General features: G+C 39.3%; 1 protein-coding gene and 1 long non-coding RNA gene across 9 annotated transcripts in view; one reads left to right on the top strand and one right to left on the bottom strand.

Annotated features, from left to right (window-relative positions):
• The window catches only part of LOC139807967 (lachesin), a 268,286-nt gene that overhangs the window by 229,847 nt on the left and 14,463 nt on the right, over positions 1-23,976 (top strand). For 7 of the 8 annotated variants that reach the window (XM_071769497.1, XM_071769490.1, XM_071769492.1 and 4 more), the window contains one exon: positions 366-521. The exons of the other annotated variant lie outside the window; for it this stretch is intronic. In XM_071769497.1, coding sequence (XP_071625598.1) covers positions 366-521 — 156 coding nt within the window. The remainder of the gene's footprint in view (positions 1-365; positions 522-23,976) is intronic. 8 annotated transcript variants of the gene reach the window in all.
• Positions 1-23,976, bottom strand: part of LOC139807968 (uncharacterized) — an 82,411-nt gene that overhangs the window by 29,914 nt on the left and 28,521 nt on the right. The gene's annotated exons all lie outside the window — the stretch shown is intronic.

Consider the following 23,976-nt stretch of genomic DNA (forward strand, 5'->3'; position numbering starts at 1 on the left):
AAATATGTTATATGAATAGATACAGATGAATAGAATGATTTTTATAAGCTTATAAGCCGGTCTAAAGTTTGAAGCTGATTCATGTGTCCCTATGTGTTCACTATGCAATACCGAATATGTCCACGCGTTTCCGTATCTGTTGAATTTTTATCATCTCGCGTAATTTTGCTGCTGCGGCCTTGTATGGTGTAGAATAGTGCGCATAATATTTCACATACGCGATAAAATCAAGCGCAGAAACGTGGAGCACGGGGGAAAAAAGAGAAAGAGAGGAGACGTACTGGATTATTGGCGGGTGTAAAAAAAAAAGGAAGCAAACAGGAGAGTGCCTGGGTTAGATGAGAAAGGTCCTAATCTATTTTCAGGACGACCGAGCACGCCACCGCCAGCAAAAAGGCTGACCACCGTGTGGCCCTCGTCGTACAACCCCTACTATCCGAAAAGGACAGAGAGACCACCTCAGCAGAGTGAGGAGAGGGTCGAGAGGCCCGAGCAGAAGCTACGTGGTGGCGAAAGTACAGGTGAGGCTTGCATTCTCTCACCAGGCCCTCCCTTGCTTTCCCGTTTTTTCTCTGATTATCTCGCGGCTGCCCCCTTTTAAGCGCCTCTTTCTTTCGCGTCCTAGCATCATTCGACCTCGCCCAATTCCTGCTTTCGCGGCACCAAATCTTGAGTCTTTCGGAAATAAGACGTAAGCGATATTCATGCGCTATTCTGCACCATGCACCCGGATACGCAGGCCGCGCCGCGCGCCGTCGCGAAAATCACAAACCGCCCACGTGTATTCCAAGATAAATCACCCCGTTAGAACGGCGCACAGAAATTTATCAATGTCGGAAATAACGAGAATGATTGTAATATTAATGCATTATAAACACAAGAGAAATTTGTAGCTGCGACAGAAATGTATCTGTCTCTCTCGTACATCTAAGAGAAGAGGGAGATATATATCTTTGCCCTTTTTTTTAGGATACAGAGAGTTACTTCATATGTGCATGTCCGCCATATTCGTAGGGCTGAAAAAGAGATATATCTCTGTCCGACAGTATTGACTGCACTTTATGTATGTTCCAGATATATACAGAAAAATATTTTAAAAGCAAATTTATCAAACTGGATCTGAAAGCAATCGTGGCATAAATTTTTAGCATAAATTACAATAATATTTGTTACGGAAAATAAAACGATTTATGTGTTTAGGGAATTGAAGTTTCATAGATAAAAGATAAAAATGAACCTGCGATATTCTCCGGGTAATGCGCGCGCATAGCTCATATAAAAATCTATAATTTTCTAATCTAAGGGATTCAAGATCTGTGAAGTAATTACTGCAGTATATCTTGATCTCCTTCTCGTGGCATCGTGATAAGATGCAGCTCTGACAAAGCCCGAAATACAGGAATAGGCGCACCGATTGTTAACGAGATAACGAGCTTTAGCGAAATGGCCTGAAAAGCCATTTCGTTCCGCCGCCATTAAATTTAGGGCGGAAGCGTAGCGTGCCGGGACGAAACCCTTAATAAGATGTTTACTCCTTAATGACTAACGTAGGCCATCATCATGATTATGCTAGTAGTAAATAAAGCGGCACAATTCGCTTCGTATAATTTGCTTTTTTGCCCCATTTTATTCTCCTTTATTTCAGAGATGATTCTTATCATTAAACAAAATTATTTATAAGGAAATCTCATATATAAGATCACATTGCGCAAATAATGCAGAATTATGACAATTTGATTTTTATGAGTACAGCTTTGAAGATGCAGAGTACTTTCGTAAACAACTCTTTTTTTTTTTTCATTTCTTCTGTCTTGCATAATTCGAGTAAATTGGAAACTTCGTAGACCGAGTCAAATTTGCATCTCCATCACAAAATGGCAGTGGATTGTTTGCGTTAGATTCGATAAGATTAATTGCGCTTTCAAATAAATCGCGTCAAGTTAATTTCGCGAATGCGAAAAAAAATGACTTCGCGCAATACGGTATTCGGCGGCGCAGTACACGTCGTCACGTGCGCAGATATATTAAGCCAAGTAACGAACGTCAATTTTCATTGAAACATTTGTTACTTTGTTATTGCGATACGGACGGCCACGCATGCACCATTTATAACAAAATTTGTAGGGTGTTATTATATGGCAAATGCGTGTCAACTGTGAAGCATTGCATGTGTGTCTGCCGTTTGTTTTCATTTATTAGAGGTTGTTAGCGGTGTAATATTTTACTAAATCAAGACAAGGCTAAATTACAAAAATCTTGACGTAAGCGCCATATTTTTTCTAAGATTATCAAAACCATCAAGATTACTGCAGTAATCCGCATGACTACTATTTTTCATTTTTAATATATACTTCCGTTATATTATAGAAATAAATATTAATAGATTCAATAAAGCGGAATAATTGTTTTTATTCTTCTATATAGAGAACTTGGAAGTTTTATTAATTTGATTATATAATCACTATGAAAATGTTACTATAAAGTTATAGAATTAATGCAAAATTTATAGTTATTTTAAAATTATATTGCTTTGTATGAAAATGCTGGAAATCATGAATATAAATAGTGAAATTGTGAATATTTCAATCTTACAGGAAAACTCGTGCTTTACATAAAAGTCACAAGACACATTCATTCGAACGTGTGATAGCTAATATACAGTTGGAAGATATGTACGTTCTATTTCGAAACTATTCAAACTTCAACGTTCGAAAACATTAAATGTAAGGCAAACAATCGATGTTATTGAAAACTGTGTTATTCGAGACTTAGAATTCATACAATTTTGGAGATCACATTGCATGTTATTATGAAAACCGATTCTAGATTTGTATAAAATTGGACATTTGGTTCCAAGGGATTATTAAAAAAAAATTTTTTTAAAGGTAAAGTTGTTACAATTTTTTACCGTGCTATTTGAGACTCCGTGCAATTCAGGTATTGTGTTATTCGAAGGTTATCCGCATATGTATAGAAAACTTCCAGTCAAGGTGCACTCGTCGATGCGCGTGATGCATTCGAAAGAGAAATGCCGGCGATAAAAACGCCACGCTGCTGTGGTTTCACGCTGAAGCGACGAAGTTCAACTTATTCATGCGCCGCTTTTGTACAACGTATTAAAGATGCAACAATGACCTGTATTCCTTACACGATAACGCCGCACCCTCGTAGCCGGAGGCCCCCGCCGTATTTCACTGCGTTTTTCTACGGCTCGCCGTTGTTGCTCTAGCGTTTCCTCGTGAATATTTAATCTAATAAAATAGTGAAATAAGTCCGCACGCCAGAAACATCGCGGAACACGTGTGCCAGTTTCCTTACGACTGGCTGCAGCTGCAACCGCGGCATGCCGTAGTGTATGTACGTAGGTGTACGCAGGTGTATTATTCCGTATTGGAGTTTTACGTGAAAATCTGTATTCCGCTGACTGATTCTCGCGAACTCGTCTTGCGAATCGTATATTAATAATGTAATTCGAACGGGTCAGTTTTTAATACTAATTCGCGGCGCTCAATTAATTAATATCTGATTTTACTTGTATAGGAATTAATGTGAATTTATATGCATTACAGTAAAACGCTTTCAGAGAGATAATGATACATAATAACGCTGTATTTAGTATTTCGAAGTTCAGGGTAAAGGTACCGTAATAATTAAATTCTACTGAAAATTTTATCCGTATTTATCAATTACATAAAGTCACGTGAAACATGCATACATATATATAAATGCGCGTAATTTAAATTAATTTAATATAATAATAAATAAATTTTAAATAAATTTTATATCACATATAATAAATAATTTTTTAAATAAATTTTATATGACATTAAAATTTTGTATATTAATTCTTTATATATTATTATATTTTTATTTAAAGTTATAAATTTTTTATATTGGCTTAATCGAACTTTGCACATGAAATGTTTCGATTTGGTGACTCTTTGTTTAAACCAAAACGATCTTCTCGTACATACAGCAATGTTCAAGCATTCTAATAATCAATTACCATCATGTTGTCAACCGTCAACACTTATCACGAACAAAACAATTGCGTTTGCGACAAGGAGAGACATGTAAATACACAAGGTATGGAATGCAGAATTCTGATTCCGGCCTGAATAAATGACAATATCAGACGGTTCGTGGTGATTAGCAAAGCGTCTACTCGCAATATCGACGTCGTCTAATTACGTCGTGGTATTGCACATTTACAGGGTGTGCCGAGATTATCCGTACTTTCTCTTACCGAATCATCCTGCATTCTGCATTTAGCAAAGATTAGATATTGGGCAATATCTCGATTATCTCTGTAACTTATATTAAGTTCCCGAGTTTAGATTCAATGTTGCTTATTTGACACTAAATAAAATAATGTTTTTGCTGTCGTATTTGCTATATCTAAATCGAGTTCGGAAAATTCTGTAAATCTCTTAATAATTCGTGAACCAGAAAATATGACGACGTATATTTTAAGGTATACAGAACTTTAAATTGGGGGAAAGGAGGCCTAAGTGGTGGAAAATGCGGCAAAACTCGGGGCACCCTGTGTACAACACGCTCGCACAAGGATACGCATTCGTGCTATCTGCTGTTCTGAAATATGCATGGGCATCCCTTAGTACGTTTAGGAGGAAATTACGTAGGAACAACACGCGCGGTCTCTATAGCATCCTGTTAATATTAAGCATGCCTTCCCCGCATTATCCTCAGGTACTAGATACTACCGGGCGTAGCCACCTGCTAGTAGTCGTGCTTTTAGCTTAGCGCGCCCCAACACACGAAGATACGCATGAGTGCGTCAGCCAGAAACGATCTATATACTAGGAAAAAATTAAACTTCAATTATTCTGTTCAGTTATCAAGGAATCTCGCAGAATTATTTTTATCTGTTTAGAAACATTTTCTTTAACAAGTTAAAATTTTATATTGCATTAAATTATCGTTAATTAAGCGAGTTTTAATGATAAGTATGGTCGGAGTTTTTTTTATCTGCAGTGTCCGTGGAAATATTATATTCTTCCCGGTGAGACGACTTTTAACATAATATTTAATATCTTTTCAATTGGTTATGCAGCTCGGTAATGTAAAATTACAGTTGTCCAAGGCTTTAAATTAAGATCATTAGCATTTCAGAAAAATTAACAACACGTGTCGGGTATGAAGGTCCGTAAACGTGTTATTAAAACGATAATGAATTCCGAGAAATTTCTACAATTGCGAGCTGGGTGTGTCTCGTGGTATTTAGTTCTCGGTAATTTCATCCGTTAACTCACCTGGCTGTTATGACTGCAGCAAATGATTTTAACTATAGTTATACTTCAAATTTTATACAATCGACCGTGCACCGAATGAAATGCTATTTCAATGATTATCTTAATATTATGTAGAAGAAAGAAATATCTAATTCGCTTCTTCCTCAAACTGATGTATTCTACATTTTGTGTGGAAAAAAAAGAAAGATCTATAATCTAATACTTGTATATATATAGGATAATGATTAAATAATTGTTGTCATTAACTTTGCCTCGGGCAAGAAACCTCGAATTTTGCTTGACTAATTAACCATAAATTTTTAATTAGTAAAATAGCGAAACAGACAGAAAGTCCTAAAGAGATTGATCGCATGGCATCGACCGTGCCTTAATCCAGAAACCCCGCGTACACGCAAAGCATCCTTTAAGGAAGACTTTAATTAAGTAGTTTCGTGCAGGAAGTCTCTAAATAACGTCGTGCAGATTGGACGATTTAGCAACGTCAAGTCTCTGGCTGCATAAAACGGGACTAAATGTGCAATGCGTGTCATGAGCTTTTATTCTGCGAAACAGGGTCGCGCAGAAACTGAACGAAAAGGAGGATAAAAGCTCTTCTCCAAAGACAGATGGCTTGCATTAGAACCATTTTATTTAAATGGCTTTTGTTCAAACGACTCACGAGGCACGAGCGTGCGTTGCCGATGTAGGTACTGTTCGCGCACGCCCCGGAGAAACGACCGCGAAAATATTATTCCTCCGGAGCGTATTCGCGTGAACGACAAACAAAATCGTTTCTTTGCGTTTGCATCCTGAAAATTCTCTCTCATTTTCCGCGAGACGGGAATTTTTGTACGCTTCTGTTGCACGTGGTTCCATACGCCAATAAATGACGATGATACGTTCAGGTGCAGGAGAACCAAATGAAATTTAATTATACTTCTTGCCCGTTCTTAAAAGTTATGCAATTTCGACGCGCTTTGTATCTAATAACTTTGGTATTCCCGCATTTATGGCTCGCCGGACGCTACGAACGGTGTATGTTTTCGCGCATTCCTTGCAAATGCAGTTTCGTTCCAATTCCTACCTGTAGTTATCTCGATAACGCCGTTTGACGAGCAGTTTATGCCGTTAATGGCAGTCCCGCATTGTTCTCCCGATTTCGTGGAATTCTGAAACACCAGCCCTTTGCAGAAATAGCCTTTTAAAACGAGCTTCTACACGCGTTTATGTATATATTTACTTCAAAAGTATATTTTGATCGAGGAACATTTTGATAAAATTCATAAAAATTATTACTTATTGTTATATTACATATATTGATAATCTCAATGATTTTATAACAAAGCTTGATACATATATTATTTGATTGTTTTAACAATAACGTGCTAAGTGTAAAAAAGCAGACACATGTAGACGTATGCTCGTGCAATGTATTTCAAAGGTGCAATTATTATCATCGTATGAATATTCGTGTGATTGTCATAGTGTCATTCGATAAGCAATCAATATTACCCAGTTCAGTACGAAATACATTGAAGCTCTGGATCGTTTCTACAACGTTTCGCGTTTTGCACTTGCATTTCACCAAATACATTTCCCAATTGTCACTTTCTTTATCTCTCGCGTAATATTAAAGGTTTCCTGCGGATCGTCGCATCGGGTTGAAACGACGCGTATCCCGGTGTGCAAATTCGAGAAACGTAGGAATATCTCACAGCTATATATGTTTTTGCGAAATTTAATTATCCGTAACGCGTTGCCATTACTGTTTTGCAAATGTGTATTAACAGAACGCTACTTAATAACGCCCGTTAATCAGGCCGTTATATTACATAATAATAATCCATTTTATTACGCAGCTTGCTGTGAAATTAATTATCCATTCTTCTCCTACGATTACTATTTCTGATTATGTTTTGCGTTCGCTTGCGCAACAATGATATAACAGACAAACGTATAGCAAAACTATATTAAAACTGAAAGATAAATGTGTACCAAAGATAAATATATCTACTGAGTCAACTTTTGTTTAAAACCGGGAGTAGGGTAAGAAAAATAATTCTCAACTCTTCTCACGTAATTGATATTAGAAATAATAGCATATGGTTTTGCGAATATTAAATACCTTTTGTGTGATATTCTCACGCCTAGAAAGCCGATTGTAAAGACAAGGTGCGGAGTTGAGAGTTTAAACAATCTTCGATCAACGGAGCTGATACCATGAAACGACCAAAGTCCTGGGAAATCCTTTACTATCCCAAAGGACTCAACTTTGTTTCTAAACTCCGCCCTTCCGTGTAGCTAATCGTCAAGACTTAGTGTCAGCCTAAAGCCTATTAAATCAAGCATCAAGGGCAAATCTTACTTTTCGAAGTAAAATAGCGCAACTCCCTAAATCTATATATAAATATTTAAATCCATTGTAGAATTGAAAACCCTAATAGTTATCAGATAGACGTAAATGGTTTTAAAATTATTGTAGCTTTATTTAACTAATTTTGAAGCTATATAAACACGCACAATAACTTATTGGAATTGTATTTTACGATTTTTTTTAATACTTTGTAGAGCGTCGTAAATATGCGCTATTACATCTTTTGTTATGGCAAATGCATAAGTCACGCGTTTCGATCGATGCCTAAAAATTGGATGGAACGCTTTTAACCTTCCATCGTGGAACTTTACGCGGCCCATAAAATCTGCTGCGCCGTTCGACAGCTAAATTATGCGCATATATATATCGATCAACAACGCGTGCGCGCTAATACTTCATACAAACACCGGTTATAGAGCGTAAAACTTCGACGTCTGTATTGACGGTACGCGTGAATGCATTTGTTATCGAATCGTCGGATCGGAATGAGAATGATCGCTGATGGATGGATAATGGAATATTTAACCACGATTTAAAGCGTTTTCTGGGTGCGTTCAAGTCCTATGCTGTGCGGAATTACTTCCGGCATTTCTCATTCAGTTCCATTAATACGTGAATTAAAAGCTGCCATGCGGCGCACGTACACACAATCGTACTAATAACATTTTCTATGATTTTGAAATGACGTGAAATAGAACGCCTTTTTTTCGATGCTGGTAACTAATGCACCCATAAACGTCAAGCGATTTTCGTCGGCTGAACCGTTGCCCTTTTTTTTTTGTTTTACAAACGATGCATTCGCAAAATATGAATCATCGATCGTAGCACGTTCACTTGATTTACCAAATACGATTTAAGCGAGAAGGAAAAAGAATGCAATACCTGTTGCTTGATAGAGTTACCGAACCGCCTAGAGACAGATATCCTTTGTCTCGCTTCGACGGTACGAACTACGAAAAACACAATAATATTTTATTTATGAAATAATTTTACTCAGAAAACATCGAATTAGAGTTTTTTGAGATTATGTAACAATTTTCAGTTGCCTTTAATATTCTTATAAACAGTACAAATGTTCAAGAAGGATATGTTGGAAAAGGGTTATTTCGAAACAAAGGTAAACGCGTCAGAAGTAATGCACTAGCTTTGCTTTCAAGCGCGTTTATGTGTAATACTGAATAAAAAATCGCTAAATATATTTAATTATTTTCTCTCTGTGTTTATATAATACCTGCCGGCGGTACAAGTTCGGAGTGTGTGTCTGAATCTCCGTTATCAAAAATATGTTACCGCTGAACTTTCTTCGCGGTATCATCTTTCGCAAGAAACGAAGAAGAATACACCTGTTGCACGTCGATAGGCTTATCGACAATCCGCTCAAGCGACGCATAAAGAAGGCCTGGAAAATAATATCAATATGTGCATATCGTTTAAAATACGATTGCAAAAGAAATGGCATATTTTTCAAATGCACGCTTTTATGTACGTGTGTTTTGTATTATATACGCAGGAAAAAATATAATTATAATATCGGTTAGTGCTGAATTGGATCGAAACAATTCGGATTAGTTCAATCAGATTCAACAGCTCGATTTATTTATTTTTATATATGTTACACGGATACATAATTCTGTATATAGAATATAAACAGATGATCATAATCGGATTATAACGATCGATGTTGATGCAAATAGGTCTAAGCTGAATGCTACAAAATTTCCGACGTTCGTATAATAATTTAGCGCAAATCGCTTTTGTACGAGAAGCACGACAACTGTAGAGTAAATTTTGCGTTTAATAACGAATATACGCACATAATGCGTTGCAGATTTACGTTTGAATTTTGAACACGATTAATTAATACGTAGGGTAATAAACGAGAAATTTTAATTTGCATATTACTGGATTATCGTTTACGAATTATTTTTTCTGCTACGCGAACGCTTCTCTCTCTCGCAGGGGCAATCGCGATGTACCATTTTTTCATTCCTCGAATAAATCGGCGCGTAATTTTTGCACCGTTCCGCGCATCCGAATATTTCTGTCTTGCTGGTGACGCGATTTAATCAGAAATTCAGACCCGCGATATCTGCACGGTACGTGTACCAAAAACGTGTTTTTTTTCCCGTGTCACTCCGCCGGCATTCGGTAAGGGAGCTTAAGGTTGACGTCACGATGCGGGCGTACCTTTTACAACGCTCGCTAGTCCGCCTCGTTTTTTCGTCTCGCTGTCCTTTTTGTTTACGAGCTATGTGTACGAGTCAAGCCTGTAAAAACGGCGACACAAACGCTCCATTACTCTTCTTCTTGTCCCACGTGTTACGGCGCCGTTTCGCGTGCAATTACACATAAGAGAATAAAAAAAAAGGAAGAAAATCTCCCTCTCTCTTCCATCCTTTCTCTCTCTCGCTCTCTCTCTCTCTCTCTCTCTCTTTTTCTCCCTTACCATCCCGCCACCAGTACGTTTATTTTTGTCATTTGTCTAACGTACAGAGTTCCTTTCGTGTCGACACGTGAGAGGCCATATGTCGCGAAATGTAATTAGGAATAGTACTAGCACCCGTGTCGCTTCGCGAAACGCCGCACGCTGCGCGCTGCAGCATGCAACGTATTAAGTCATAGATATCGCAGACGAATTTTCCTAATGCAAATTATATATATATGTGTCCGGTTTGCGAGCGTAGGAGTGCGTATTTGCGTTCAACCCTCTGCGCGTTTACCCTTAATGACAAAAAAATCCGCATGAAAGAAGATTTCACCTTTTACCAGCGAGATCTCATTTCTTCTCGTGCGCGAGGATTAATTTAGTATATACGGTTTGGTCCCGCGGCCTGATTGGGGACGGCGGCATTCATCTTTGACGTAGCACACGACATTACACGCTTATGAATATCTCGCGTATTTGAAAGATTAAAATCTTGTTTTTCCATCGGCGTGTTTCCGCCGGTCGCAACGAGATTGCATGTCGTTTCGGGAATTGATGACTAAAAGTACGAAATCCGCGATGTTATAACACAGTTGAATCGGCACGTAATATCCGGCGTGTGGCGCCAAACGTTTTCGAAAGATCCTCTATTTCAGGCACGGCGTTATCGCGAATAAGCGTACGCATCATATGCGTCGTAAACGATAACGTTGGTAAGTGTAGAAACAGGGGAGCCCGTGACACGCTCGCGTGACCATCGAATCGAATGTTACATTATGTAATGGTTTTGGCCATAGTTCAGACAGAATTTCTATTTGCATCGGAATCCGAGAAACATGACGTGGGTAACGTTATCCGCGGCGAAGCGAAAATGCAGCTAAATGATCCGAAAAGTTTCTTGGATTCTTTTTCTACCGGCTGTTTTTTTGTGCTACGTCAGAGTTTCTCGCTCGATGAGCGAAGCTGCCTATTATGAATGTATTATGATCCATTATGGTAAATGCTACGTCCCAATTCTACTAAAATTACAACTAAATTTTAGCAATTTGTTCATTAAATATTGAAAACAATGGGAATATTTGTATTGTGCTCGCTAAACAATAAATTACAAAGTTGTATGTGTTTAACATTTGCTCTTTTGAAACAGAAATGGACGGATTTTCATCCGTCACTCATTTCGGTTGTACATTACATATTAAATACGTTTGTTTCTGAAATATATTAAAAGTACTGATTTTATTTTTGTTTTCCGCAGCTTGAAGTTGAAATGACTACTGCTGAAAATTTGAAATTTTATAAAGAACGAAAAAAAAGTATAAATTTAAAATACTTATTAATTACTTATCCAAATGTTGCTTAGATTTAGATATTAATTGTTTTACAATTATTGTCCGAGTTTCACGTTAGTAAAATATTCTTTAACGAAATCAGAAGAAAAGTTCCTCTAAAAGAATGAATCTTCTTTAATATTACGCAATGTCCTACGTTTTGCATATACTTGTTTAAAACATTGATCTTATTTAGTATGTAAAACTTATGTAGAACGTCGGCTATACGTAACTAAATCCCGCGAAATGGTTTCTATGTATCTTTCGTATCTTTTAAGAAACGTATAAGATTTATCACGTCAATTTACATTATTTTCGGGATAATCGAGTCCCATTTTTCTACCAGATGATAAAGGCGCTCTTGCATTCTATTCGACAATACCTCAAGCGTGTTCGGATTCGTACGCAAATCACACAATACGCCGAGTGTCGCCAAGAGCAACCGTCTGCGAGACATACATCTTCGTCTGTGCCCCGAGTTCGTTCTTTTTTCTCCCTTCGCATCCACACTTTGCATACCCTGGCGCGCGCGCGCGTGTGAAGCGTTACCTTCGGCTTCCCTCTCACCCTCAAATCCTTCCCCACGTCCTCTCCGCGCGAGCTTAACACGATGTAAGCCGCATACCGCGGGTACACCGCGGTTTCCGGGGTTCCGGTGCTATCTGTATCCATAAAGAATGTAAGCTCACACACTAGCCAAGAACCGAGGATCTTCCTTCCCGACGCAATAACAGCGACTCTCGGGGATCCGAAATTTTCATGCATAGGATATAAAGCATAAACGACGACTTCATCATCCCCTCTCACCTTTTCTTCCCTCTTTTTTCTCCTTCTCTCTCTCTTTCTCTCTCTCTCTCTCTCTCTCGCGCGCTCTCGCTTTTTCTCTCTTTCTCTCTCGATTTTTCGATCTCTCTCATATTGTCGCAGCCGAGCTCTCTGGATATTTCGACTGTCGTGCAATTTTCCCGTTCTGGCTGTTCTACGAATACGTCAATATGAGGGAAAAGCGTGCGGAAGCCCGGAATAAAATCAATGGGCTCGGAGGAGAACGAGATCGGGGAAAGGTAAATGTAGTAGAAAACCATACGGGGCTACCTCTTTCTCTTTCTCTCTTTCTCCCGTCCGATCATTTTCTTTTCTTCCGCTCGACCACTTTCGATCTCATCAAAGAAATGCCCACCGTTGCTATCGGCGGCCCGGATTTTTGCATTACGTTTGCAGCAAAGCTACCGGATTGAAAAGCTCATAAAGCTAGAAATGACGTAGACTTATATCGCGCAGCAAAAAAGGAAGGAGAATTTGTAAAATTCTCCATGGTTCGAGTTGTAAGAGTTACGAGCTCATTGCATTGCCATGTGTCGAACGAACGGCTACATAACTTTATTCACGATATTTAAATCATGGAACAACATTCAATTCCCAAAAAAATTCTCTTATTGAAATTAAAATCAGGGATTTCAGTATATCCTACGTGTATCATACTCATCGCGCGCTTCATATTTCGCTCGTCTCTGCGCCATCGCTTCACGTACCGCCGCGCGCTTTGGATATCTTATCTTCGTTTTTTATAGATATTTCATGGTGTATGACGTCGAATGCGACGTAAAAAAATTTGATCTCATCAAATTTGTTGAATTTCGAGAGTTTGTGGCGGGGAAAGTTATAAAATATCATTCGCTCGACCAGTACCCATGAATAGCCGTATCAATATTATATATCTTTTTTGATACTGATATCGGTTGGTATATTTTTTTTAGAATTGCAAAACAATCGGAAAATCCTAAAACGTTATACATCAGTGTGTACAAAATGTACGTACGGCTGGATACTAGCTTTACGTTATATTTGTGATTATACAGGATATGTGATAAAACTCTTTATAAATTGTACACCGAATGCGCTATTTTATATATTTTTTTGTAAAAAGAATAATATTTATTGTATCTGATCGATTTACGAGACGATAAAAGCGCTGCAATTGCTTTTTCTGCGAACAACAGATAAAAGAATTATATTATTGTTATTGTTAATTTTTTTTAAATTACAAGTTACAGATTACAAATTGCAAGGATCTTCTAAATATTTGGAAACTGTATTTAGTTATATAAAATATTGCACTTCACAGTGCAATATTATATCGTGAAATGATATTATATTATATAAGTCTTCTTTTGGCTCACATATAATTCGCCTAGTACAATTAAATCCACTTTTAAAATTTAATCAAATATACTTTTCTTAAAATCGTCAAAATATTAATTAGTTAAATAACGTATGCGTGTGGGGGAAGAGAGTGACAGGAAGATTTCTGACGCGGCGCTCCGAAACGAATGCATTCACGGGCGGGTGCATCGTGGAACGTGAAATAGAGATTGCGGGGAAATTCGGCGGCCGCGTAATGCCTCCATTGATCGAAATGCGCCGAACGATTTTTCGCCGATCGATATGAATACGTGTGCACGCCGCGCGCAAACCGATCTGCAACGTAGTTACGGAGGGGCACGATGCTGGATTCTCAATTATGCAGAATTTCAGAATCCCGCTCGCGCCTTTCATGAAATATTAACGTTCCAATCGCGTTAATGCAAAATCATTCCTGATCGGAAAACGCGATGGTTTTTCCCCGGCAATATATCTTGCCAACTCAAACAGATAACTGTAGTGTCTGCGCGGTAAACGATGGGCGCCGATTGACCGAGTTACATTCGTGCAATGCAAACATTCGTTCGTTCATAGCGTTAACCCGATGTAATTACCGACGCTATTGTTTTCGTCGTTCATCGCATTAGGAAATAATCGATAATGACAGTGATGAAAAAACATAATGGTATATAATCTTAATCCGATATTAAAAAATTGCATTTTATCATTATAATGTGAACCGATCGACCGATCGGTTCTAAAAGTATGCAAATTCAAGTTTCGCATTATTGAGCTTATTACTGACGGCAATAACGGCATTATAAATAATATCCTAATTGAGTATAACAAACAACGCTTTGACCAATCATATTAATATTATTGGCGTACTTAATAATATAAATCCATATTTGATTGTGTTATTATTTGATTATTTTATTACGTAAATAATTTGAAAAGTGACGCAATTTTAAACATCAAGACAAACATTTTATACAGTTAATTATTTGCTAAATAAATAGGACTTCTTATCTTTAAAAGTATATCTTCGGTTATACTTTAAAGTAGAATCTTTTTTATTGAATTAACCATTTTTACTTATTTACTTATTTCCGTTCTTGCATTATAATATTACATAATATAAAATTCTACGTCACGTTCATTTAATTGCTGTCGACCGCGCATAATTGAAATTGAAATTGAGATACGTTTTACTTTGATTGTCAATCCGAGTTCCAGTTGAAAAATCGTGCCAGGTTTCTAGCGCGTTAAATGGCGCATCGATTCGGACTCGATGGTCACAGAGAGACATGAATATTAATTATTCAAGTGCACGAGATTGCCGGTCTCGAAAAACCGAGGGATTTAAGTTTCTGGTCCCCTGGCATAAATGCGTCTCGGTCTCTCGTTACCGTCCGCGCTCTCTGCCTCTCTCTCTCTCTCTCTCTCTCTCTCTCTCTCTCTCTCTTTTCTCTCTCTAGCATGCGTTTAATGCAGTAAGCTGCAATGTAGCGAATGCTATGCTAATGTCCTTACTTACGAAGACGGTCCCCGGACGCGGAAAGTTCTCGGGATGGTTCTGTTTATGATAGAGTGAGGAGCCCTCGGCCCTTATACGTGACTCATGTAGCTGCGTAGCAACGAGCGGCTTTTCCGCGGTACGTCGCGTCGCCCGGCAAGTTTCCAGGTCGCTCGGATGCGATGTTAATTGATGGGCGTATCATCGAGAAGTTACAAGCAAGCGCCTGCGGCGTAACGGCTTTACATGTCAGATTTTCTCCAATTTTACAGAATGAAATTGTAGAAGAAAAATACAAGCGAAGTAAAAAAAAATCACCGTTATGCATACCCATAATTTATATGAAAAAGTAAACTCTTTTCTGTGTACTATAATTATATAATAGGTACGTCGAAAATTTATAAGAAGAAGTTATATTTAAATACGATTAATATGTATGATGAACTTTTCTTGTTTGATGTTCGCGATAAACGTGTAGAACATGGTTTGGTAAATATTAATATGTTTGAGATCTATTTGTGAAGGTATGCTTGAATTTTACACAACCGAACATAGAAGTTGCATAAATAAGAAGTTGTATAAATATCACCTCGTGTGAAATGCGCATATAATACGAATTTTAAAAAATCTCCTTCTTACGTGCTGAATATTCCCGAGCATTTTTCTACACATCGTTCGTCGTTCGACTTTTAAATCTTTATACTCGCTACTTCGATGACACGTTTACAGGGAAGTACTTGATGGCCGTTAATGCACGAGGGCGCCCGTAAAAGACGCGTCTTTTGCAGTCAGGTATGGGCGTGTACGTGCGAAGTCGATTACAATAACTCTCGCGAGTGGTGAAGCATTACGCTACATTACCCTCGGCATCGCCGTTGCATAGCGCGTCGAACTCACGCCCAGTCATCGTTGCACCGTCGATGATTGCTGCAACAGCGGCGTGGTTTGCATCAACGATGTTCATTCTACGGTGGCCGATTGCCTAAGCGGCGGTCGAACCGCCGCATTATAAATGCGGCTCGTTAAGGATTACGACGTTGTCGACGTTCGTTACGATAATAAATCTTTGTTGCCGTAATAAAGCTCTTGCCGTGGCGTTAAGATCGCGCGTCCATCCACTCGCATTCGAGTGTGCAATCGAAGCATGCGCGGCGTGGCGATTAAACAAGCCCGAGGAAGCTACGTGATCTATAATATTAACTATTTTTCCGTTACTGTTTACTGTATTAATAACAGCCCCTTTTCGCCAGTCGATTAACAAATAACGGCAATTAATTAAATTAAATTATTGTGATAAAATGATTATGATAATCATCATGTTGTCATGAATATTACAGGCATATTTATTTTAGCTGGCTATTTTTAAATCAAATAATATCTCGTGATTATGTTTGAAGATGTGGGATACAAGCGAAGTATAAAGTTTGAATATAATTATCTACGAGAAATGCGCGATAATACTATGAAGAAATACGATACCAGTACATAAAAGTTTCCAATGGCTGACCATATCATGTCATTATCTACTGTGAGAGATAGCAGTAAGCGCCGGGCGATAAATTGATAATTAGTATATATTACATACGATTCTAAGAATTTATCTAATAGCAAATCAATGTTTTATAAGGCTGAAACTATTCGGAGATATGCCAACGTCACATTCAGGAGTGAAAGATAGATGAGATCTTAAAACAGGTGCTTAAACTATTCGGCTATTCGCTCCATTATCGCTGCGTAACTATCCTTGTATCTTACATCGTTTGTGGGCGGAATTTCATAACTAATTAGAATGGCATTCGGAGTGCACGGGATATTATAGTCAGAGGGATAGGAAGCGCGAAAAGAGATAGAGATAGATAGAGAGAGAGAGGGGAGGAGGAAGGGGAAGGGAGAGGGAGGGAAAGGGAGAGGATTGATACTACCGCTAGTATCAACGGTCATAATGCGCTTGCATATTTGCGCAGCGCGTATGCAATGCACGACGCAACCGAGCGGTTTCGAGCGGCCTTCACTAAAGGATCGCATTTCCGCATCAAACAAGAATTACGCGGTACAGCAACGAGAGCGTAACGGCAAACGAGCCGAGTCGTCCGCTTGAAGAAACGAGGAAGCAAATTTTGTTACATGCCGTCACAAGTTTGTAAGCACGTAATCAGGGTAATGCGCAGCGAGGATGAAACGTATCTTCAGGTCGTCGTTGCATCGATTCGCATCTTGATATAAATTTTGCAAATTGCCTATTTATTATTCGTAGGTAAGATATTTTTATTTGCGTAAAAAAATTTTCCAATGTAAGTAAAACCAGTACACACCGCGAGTTTTTAACTTGATTTTTTTAAATTCTAGTTCTTCTTGCTGTATAACAGATCTCTCCTTGTTATAAGAACATAATTTGTCATAATTTGTGTACTCTGGACGTTCTTTGAAATGACATCTATTTATCCAATTAAAGTCCTTTTTAGAAAAGAATTCTGGAATTCGCGAGAAACCTTTTTTTCACTATAAATAGTAAAAACGAAATAATAAAATATCGAAAAACTGTGAATAAAATAAGAAAAAATAATTTTTTAGTTTGTACATAGATATATATGCACTATACTATCGTGCCCTACACGTAAAAATAATACGTCAACGTTTAGCCTTCTAGAAGCAGTCGAGTAGTACAAAAGTGCCGGGACTGCTCGTTCTATGTCCGTCCGTTCGTCTCGAGCTAAGTGCACTTTGTGAATAATCGCAACGTGAAGCGAGCGTAGAAACATACATGCGGCGATGATTTACCCTTCTCTTTGGGTTACCCGGCTCGTCCGCATTTTCCTTCTCCTCCACCGCGCTCTGCCTCCGCAGTTTGCTCTCAACAAGGCGGAAAAACGCTTTTCCGCCGCAGGGTCTTCTTTTTTTCCGACGTCAAAGTGGTAATCAAGAACGAGAAAATGCCGTCGTAAAATTTTCCGGCTTCTGGCTCACCTTGACTCGCCTAGTGAACACGACGATAGGCGTCGTCTGCCGATTCTTGACACGCGACCGAGTTACACGAAGGGTGTGTGTGGGTAGCTGAGGAAAAGAAAAATATTTTTATCGGCCCGATGAATCTGTACTGGCATGAGTCGTGACATAGTACTGTTTTTTAACGGGTAAAACAAGTACAATATTTTCAGGTTTGCAAAATTTGGAAATTAGAATTATTAAATCTGAGTTTTTTCAAATTTGTGACAAAAACTTATAAACCAATATTTGAGCGAAAATACATTGTACTCAAGATATAACATAAATATCAGATTTGAACAATTCACTTCTCACGGGAGAACGAACATTCCAAAAACATTCCGAAGGAGAAATACATATATGAACGTGGAGTACCTATTTATAATTTGCTAATAAACTGCATGGAATTATTCAGACAACGCGGAACGGTCTGAGTTCATCCAAGAATAGCTATTTAACAGGTAGAAACATTTGTTCTCTCTCTCTCTCTCTCTCTCTCTCTCATCTAATCATAATGGGCCGTTTATGCTGCACAAATGCCACACTTAGTTACTCGTACGGTCGCGTTGCGCGTGACAAATGAACGTGCGGCCGACACGCACGAGCGCAAGATATTAGTCTTCCTTGTCACAAATTATCACGAATAAAATTTGTTAAGGCACAACTGCGGTCCCGGATGCGTTGTCGCATCGGACATATCGCGTCGTTTGCGCTGATATATCCGAAATGTCAGAAAACTAATCTCCCGTCACTAAGGCACCTCACACGTGTAATGAAGTCGCGCACCGACCATACGACACACGGTTCTTGCAGCGATATTTTTTTCAACGAAGCTGCATGACATTGTTTTGGGCAAAATTTAGTTACATTGCTTCTGTCACGTTGGATTAAGCGTAACGATATTATTGGATTTACCTGCGTGCGCAAAGGCAAAGTGGCCACAAGCAAAATGCGAACATCGAAACGTTGTGCGGCAGCATGAAAATCGGGACAAAAATTGCAATGAACGAAAAACCGATAACACATTTAAAATGTGGATCAACCACTGAACGGATTAACAATTTGTCTCTGTATTTTATAATCTTCCCGAGTGTTCTATCGTTGCCGATAAACAACAATATTGTTATAAAATACCAACTGATATTACAAAATATATCGTTTGATTAATATATACGTCACTATTAAATTTATATATCAAGTATTTTTTATATCTAGTAACTTTTTTGGCAATTATTATTACTCCATCATCATATATCTTCCTTTCACCAATACGCCGAAAATAACGCCGCTCTACTTTCCGGTAATTTGTTCCCGTTGTAGGAGGGTCAGTCGACAGAACCGTCGAGTATCTTCACTCCGATTTCCCAAGACGCAAATGGTCTTAACCTCCGCGTGTATTAGGGTCGAACTTAACCGGCCCACATACAAATGCCGTCTTTAGACCCGGGCTGTACAAACGTACACACCCGCATGCGGACGAAGGGGACGACAAGGTTTCGGGTTGATAAATGAATGCGCGGTTGATACGTGAGGAGGAACAACGGCGCCACGGGGGAAAAGACTAAAGACACCTTGGGGGATGCGGAAAGCGAAAAGACGAAGAAGCGGGCCCGAATATATCTTGATCTCGAGCAGCCGTGGAGACAAAGACGTTGCCGTGTATCGTCGATTGTACGTAACACCCGACGTATCTCTGTCTTAATCTGCAACGAGTGAATTCGTCTCGTTCGCCGCGTTCGGCGATTGCTCGAGAGTATACCGTTTTGCGGAAACTCGACTCGGTCCCACGGGTAATTTCATCATCGTCAGATAACATTAATTTAATGGCTCGTGATTAAATTGAAAATTGATGCTGCCTGTTTTCCGTTTGTTAATTCATTGTCATTGCTATTCACCGTTGATGCGGCTTGTTCGTTTATTCGATGAATTACAATTTGTATTGTTCGTATGAACGTACCTTTCAGAAAGCAATAAAATGAAGAAATATATAATAATCAAATGTGTAATCAACGCGTATTTGATGCGTCGTAAGTGTCAGAGTAACTGACACTCAATCATTTTTAACGTTACCGATAGCCTTGAAGCATAAAAATTTTTTTTCGATAAAATTCATTTTACGATCTTTACTTTCGAGTTCGGAAATGCGCCGTGTGGATACGGGCCGTCCCGAAAATGGGCCACGTCGGCGACAACTTTAACTGTCGCAAATTCCGTGTGCCGAGACTATCACAGCACTTCACGGGGAGTTCTTCGCAGCGCGATATACACCGCTAACTCAATAACCCCCTTATTCCCTTCGACCTCATTTCCGCGCCCCGTCGAACGTTATACCGGCTCCCCGGCACGTCTCTTAAAGCTGATGGCGCGACGGCGGCGCCGAGAAAAATAGATTGATAACGCGGCAGTGTGCGTGAAGGCGCGGCGCGCGAAGCTTAACGATGCGGAATGACGAAAGGCGTTTATAGGCGGAAACATTTCGCCCGCGTGCTACAATGTTCGCGTTCCTGTAACACCGTGAATATAAATATTTGTTGACATTAAGCTATGACAGGACGATATTTTACGGCGAGTGGAACGATACTTTTGACAACGTGCGAGAGCGTAACTGTTTATTTATTACAGGAATATATTCTACAACATTGTGTCGAATGTCGAAACGTCACGTTTTAATATTGTACACCGAGAAACGGTTCACCCCTGTTCAATCTCAATGAAAACGGTAGCGCTTTTACTTCGGCATTTACTTCGAAGTGAATTTTTCCGATGAACGATAGCACGAAAGATATAAGCGTCTCGCTCCGATCAACCTTATGTAACCGAAAACATATCGCTTAAGATATTCCATGTTTTTGCTCGGGCTTACGACACCTGTCAATATCGCGCGCGCCGCGCTCACCCTTGGATTTAGTCAAATCTTCGGGATTACGCTATCGACTGGTTACGGCCAGCCGAGTGGTGCGCGATTTGCGCAGCCTCCCGCCTTGTTTTGCCCTCGACGGCGAGTATATCCGTGCACAGCGCTCAATATGAAAAAAATTTATAATTCTTCGACAATAGTGCCAATAATACGCACATCATGTTCCCGACCGGCGCGGCGCACCGCGATATTTCATGTCCGGGGATCGGGGATCGGGGTAGCGATGTGGTGTGTATGCACCGGGACGCCACACGCGAGCCATTTTATTTTGCAATATAATGCTTGACTCCTCGTCGTCCGCGCGGCTTGACATATTGGACGTGATAGGGAGTAATCTGTTATACCGCCCCGTGTCCACGATAGAAGCCTGCAGGCGGCACCCTCCGCCCACCCCCTCTACGTTGCATCTACGGTACGCTGGAACGACCGATATATTTCCCGGTATACACTTCCGTATACGGATTCGTACGGGGAAATATAGTGGCGCGAGCGCGAACGCGAATGCGTGAGCCGGATCGACGATAAATCAGGGACCGCAACGTAAATAAAATCTTATGGAAACATTCGGGAGGAAAAGAGATGGACACGTCTTTTCCGCTCTTTTCTTTTTCCGTGGCCAATTTGAGATTATCCACCGCGGCTGCTTCGAAGAAACGATCATTGATTTGGGAATCTTTGGTATGAGAACGTAATACGTGCGACAGTGGCTGATATACTCGCTGTGAATAAATGCGTGAGCACTAGTTGGGGAAAAACTTTTGTCGATATTGCGCAGAGAGACAGCTGAGACAGATATCGTAAAATACATTTTGTGCGTCATGTGTTGTTTTATTTATACGATGTGCTCATGTGTATTCCACGATATCCTTGTCGTAAAATTTGATTTGACTTGAAGCGATTCGCCAAAATTGGAATCGTTATGAACACAGAATGTGATATGTGAATGATAAATCGGCTCTCCTCGCGAATTACCTTTACATTCTTAGACATGTGGAAATTGAATTACGTTCATATTCTTAGATACGTTGATATTGAATTACGTTTACCTATATTCTTAGGCACATTGATATTTAATTAAGTTGACATACTTAGACACATCGATATTGAATTACATTTATATTTTTAGATATAATTGATATGATCTTTGCTTTATGATGTTTATAAGTGTTTCGTCTTTGTTTAATCTGTGTGGTTATTTCTAACTCTATGTGAGGCTTAGAGAAGAAGGAAGATCACAAGCAATGAAACTCACATTTTTCTCTTTTATAATTATAATTAATTTAAGAGACATTTTTTGATCCAATAGGAACGTTAAAGCTGGAAACGCCACGCCGGAGATTCTGGACGATTCTTAATAATTAATCGCGCGAGAATTATGTCTGGAATTCGGGAGGCATCTCTCGGATAATCCCGGATAGCGTTTCGCAATATTCCGACGAACGCATCGGTGCATCCCGATGGCGCATGTCTATCGAAAAAGCAAAGAGATCTCTCCGCTGTAGTTTCGCTTGGCTGAGGCCAGGATCAGGGATGGCACTCGAGACACACCCGGGGGATTTTGGGACGAAAAGTTCCGCTAGAAACTCCGGTCTCTCTCGCTTATCCAGAAGCCTTCAACCCACCCTCTCTACTTTCCCCGCGCGTCGCTCGTCCCATGTCGCTTTTCGCAACGCGCCGAGTCAAGCTGCATACAGTTTTCTCTCACGAACTCGCACACGCGCGCGTCGATCCGGTCGAAAGGTATCGCGAAAATATAGACCGTGAAATTTCTAAACGGGATTTAAAGTTTCGCACGGCCAATTTCTAGCCGCCGTTTAACCTACCCGCATGTAATTACCGAGATAACGAGCTTTGTAGAACAGTCAGAATTCTGGAAAAAGAGATTAAGCGAGCCGTTCACCTTGTAAGTGATGCGTAAGTCAAATTTATGGAATGTAACAGCTTTAAAGAAAATATATGCGTAGGATTAAGATGGATATATCTGCGCCATATACTTTTTCAATGCTTTGATCTGCTCTTTACAGAATATGTAATGCACATCGAAAAAGGAGATTGTTTTGGGTCATCAATTTAATAACCGAAAGATAAACGTTTGAATATTGCATGAGAAAGAAAAGGTACAGATTACTTTGTTTGTCAAGAAGGCCTATGCATTAAAAATATCTAACCTAAACATCTAATCCTATGTAGCGTGTGATTAATTATCGACACATATCGAGCTGATTAATCAGATTAATCGTAAGCTCCCTCGGGAACTGCGAGCTATTAGCGACGCCCTATACTGATTTCCCGAGCGTTCACGGTATAAATTATTCACCACCTTAATAGTACGCCTTCGCAATTGCTCGTTATTTTACAGTCTGATCGCACTCCCCGAGAAATTAACGTCGTAGATTCGAGCGTCTTGAAAATATTTTACAAGCGCGTTTTCAAGCGATTCCGCGCGATATGGCGTTATATACGCTTTCCGAATCGCGTTAAAATGTACACGAAGCGTTAATATTATGATATTATGGGAGCGAGGAACACAGTCTTTTCGTGCGTTCAGCATGTAAATGAACGTAGAGGGAGATATGCAAATCGTACATGGCGAGTGACACCGGCGTATTCTACCAACATATTTTGCAAGCGCTCGGTACGATGTGTTTGCGCGGATGTCATTTTCGTTCGGTCAATTTTAAAGTGGAAGTAAAGTTAGATGACTTGTTGACTTGACGACAAAACGTCTTAATAACACTTCTAACATAGATGAATAATTCATTGTGATTTTTAAATATATATTGGTACTAGAGATATTATCGTCAAACTTTTTATATTACCGCATTATATCAGTTTCATCGATTTATACAGCGCGTATGTGTTATAAGCTTTTAAAAATGTTTTACATTAAAAGAGCTTATAATATCAGTAAAAGTTTAAACGAGCAGATATTGACTTTATCATTATTATTCAGTATTCCGGCACCACCCCTGCTCTCTGTACGCGTCAGTATGTTAAAAACCGGGTATCGATGTACTAAAAAATTCCTTTCGTCATCTTT

The sequence above is a fragment of the Temnothorax longispinosus genome, chromosome 2 (genome assembly GCF_030848805.1).
Source record: "Temnothorax longispinosus isolate EJ_2023e chromosome 2, Tlon_JGU_v1, whole genome shotgun sequence".
Taxonomy (NCBI): Eukaryota; Metazoa; Arthropoda; class Insecta; order Hymenoptera; family Formicidae; genus Temnothorax; species Temnothorax longispinosus.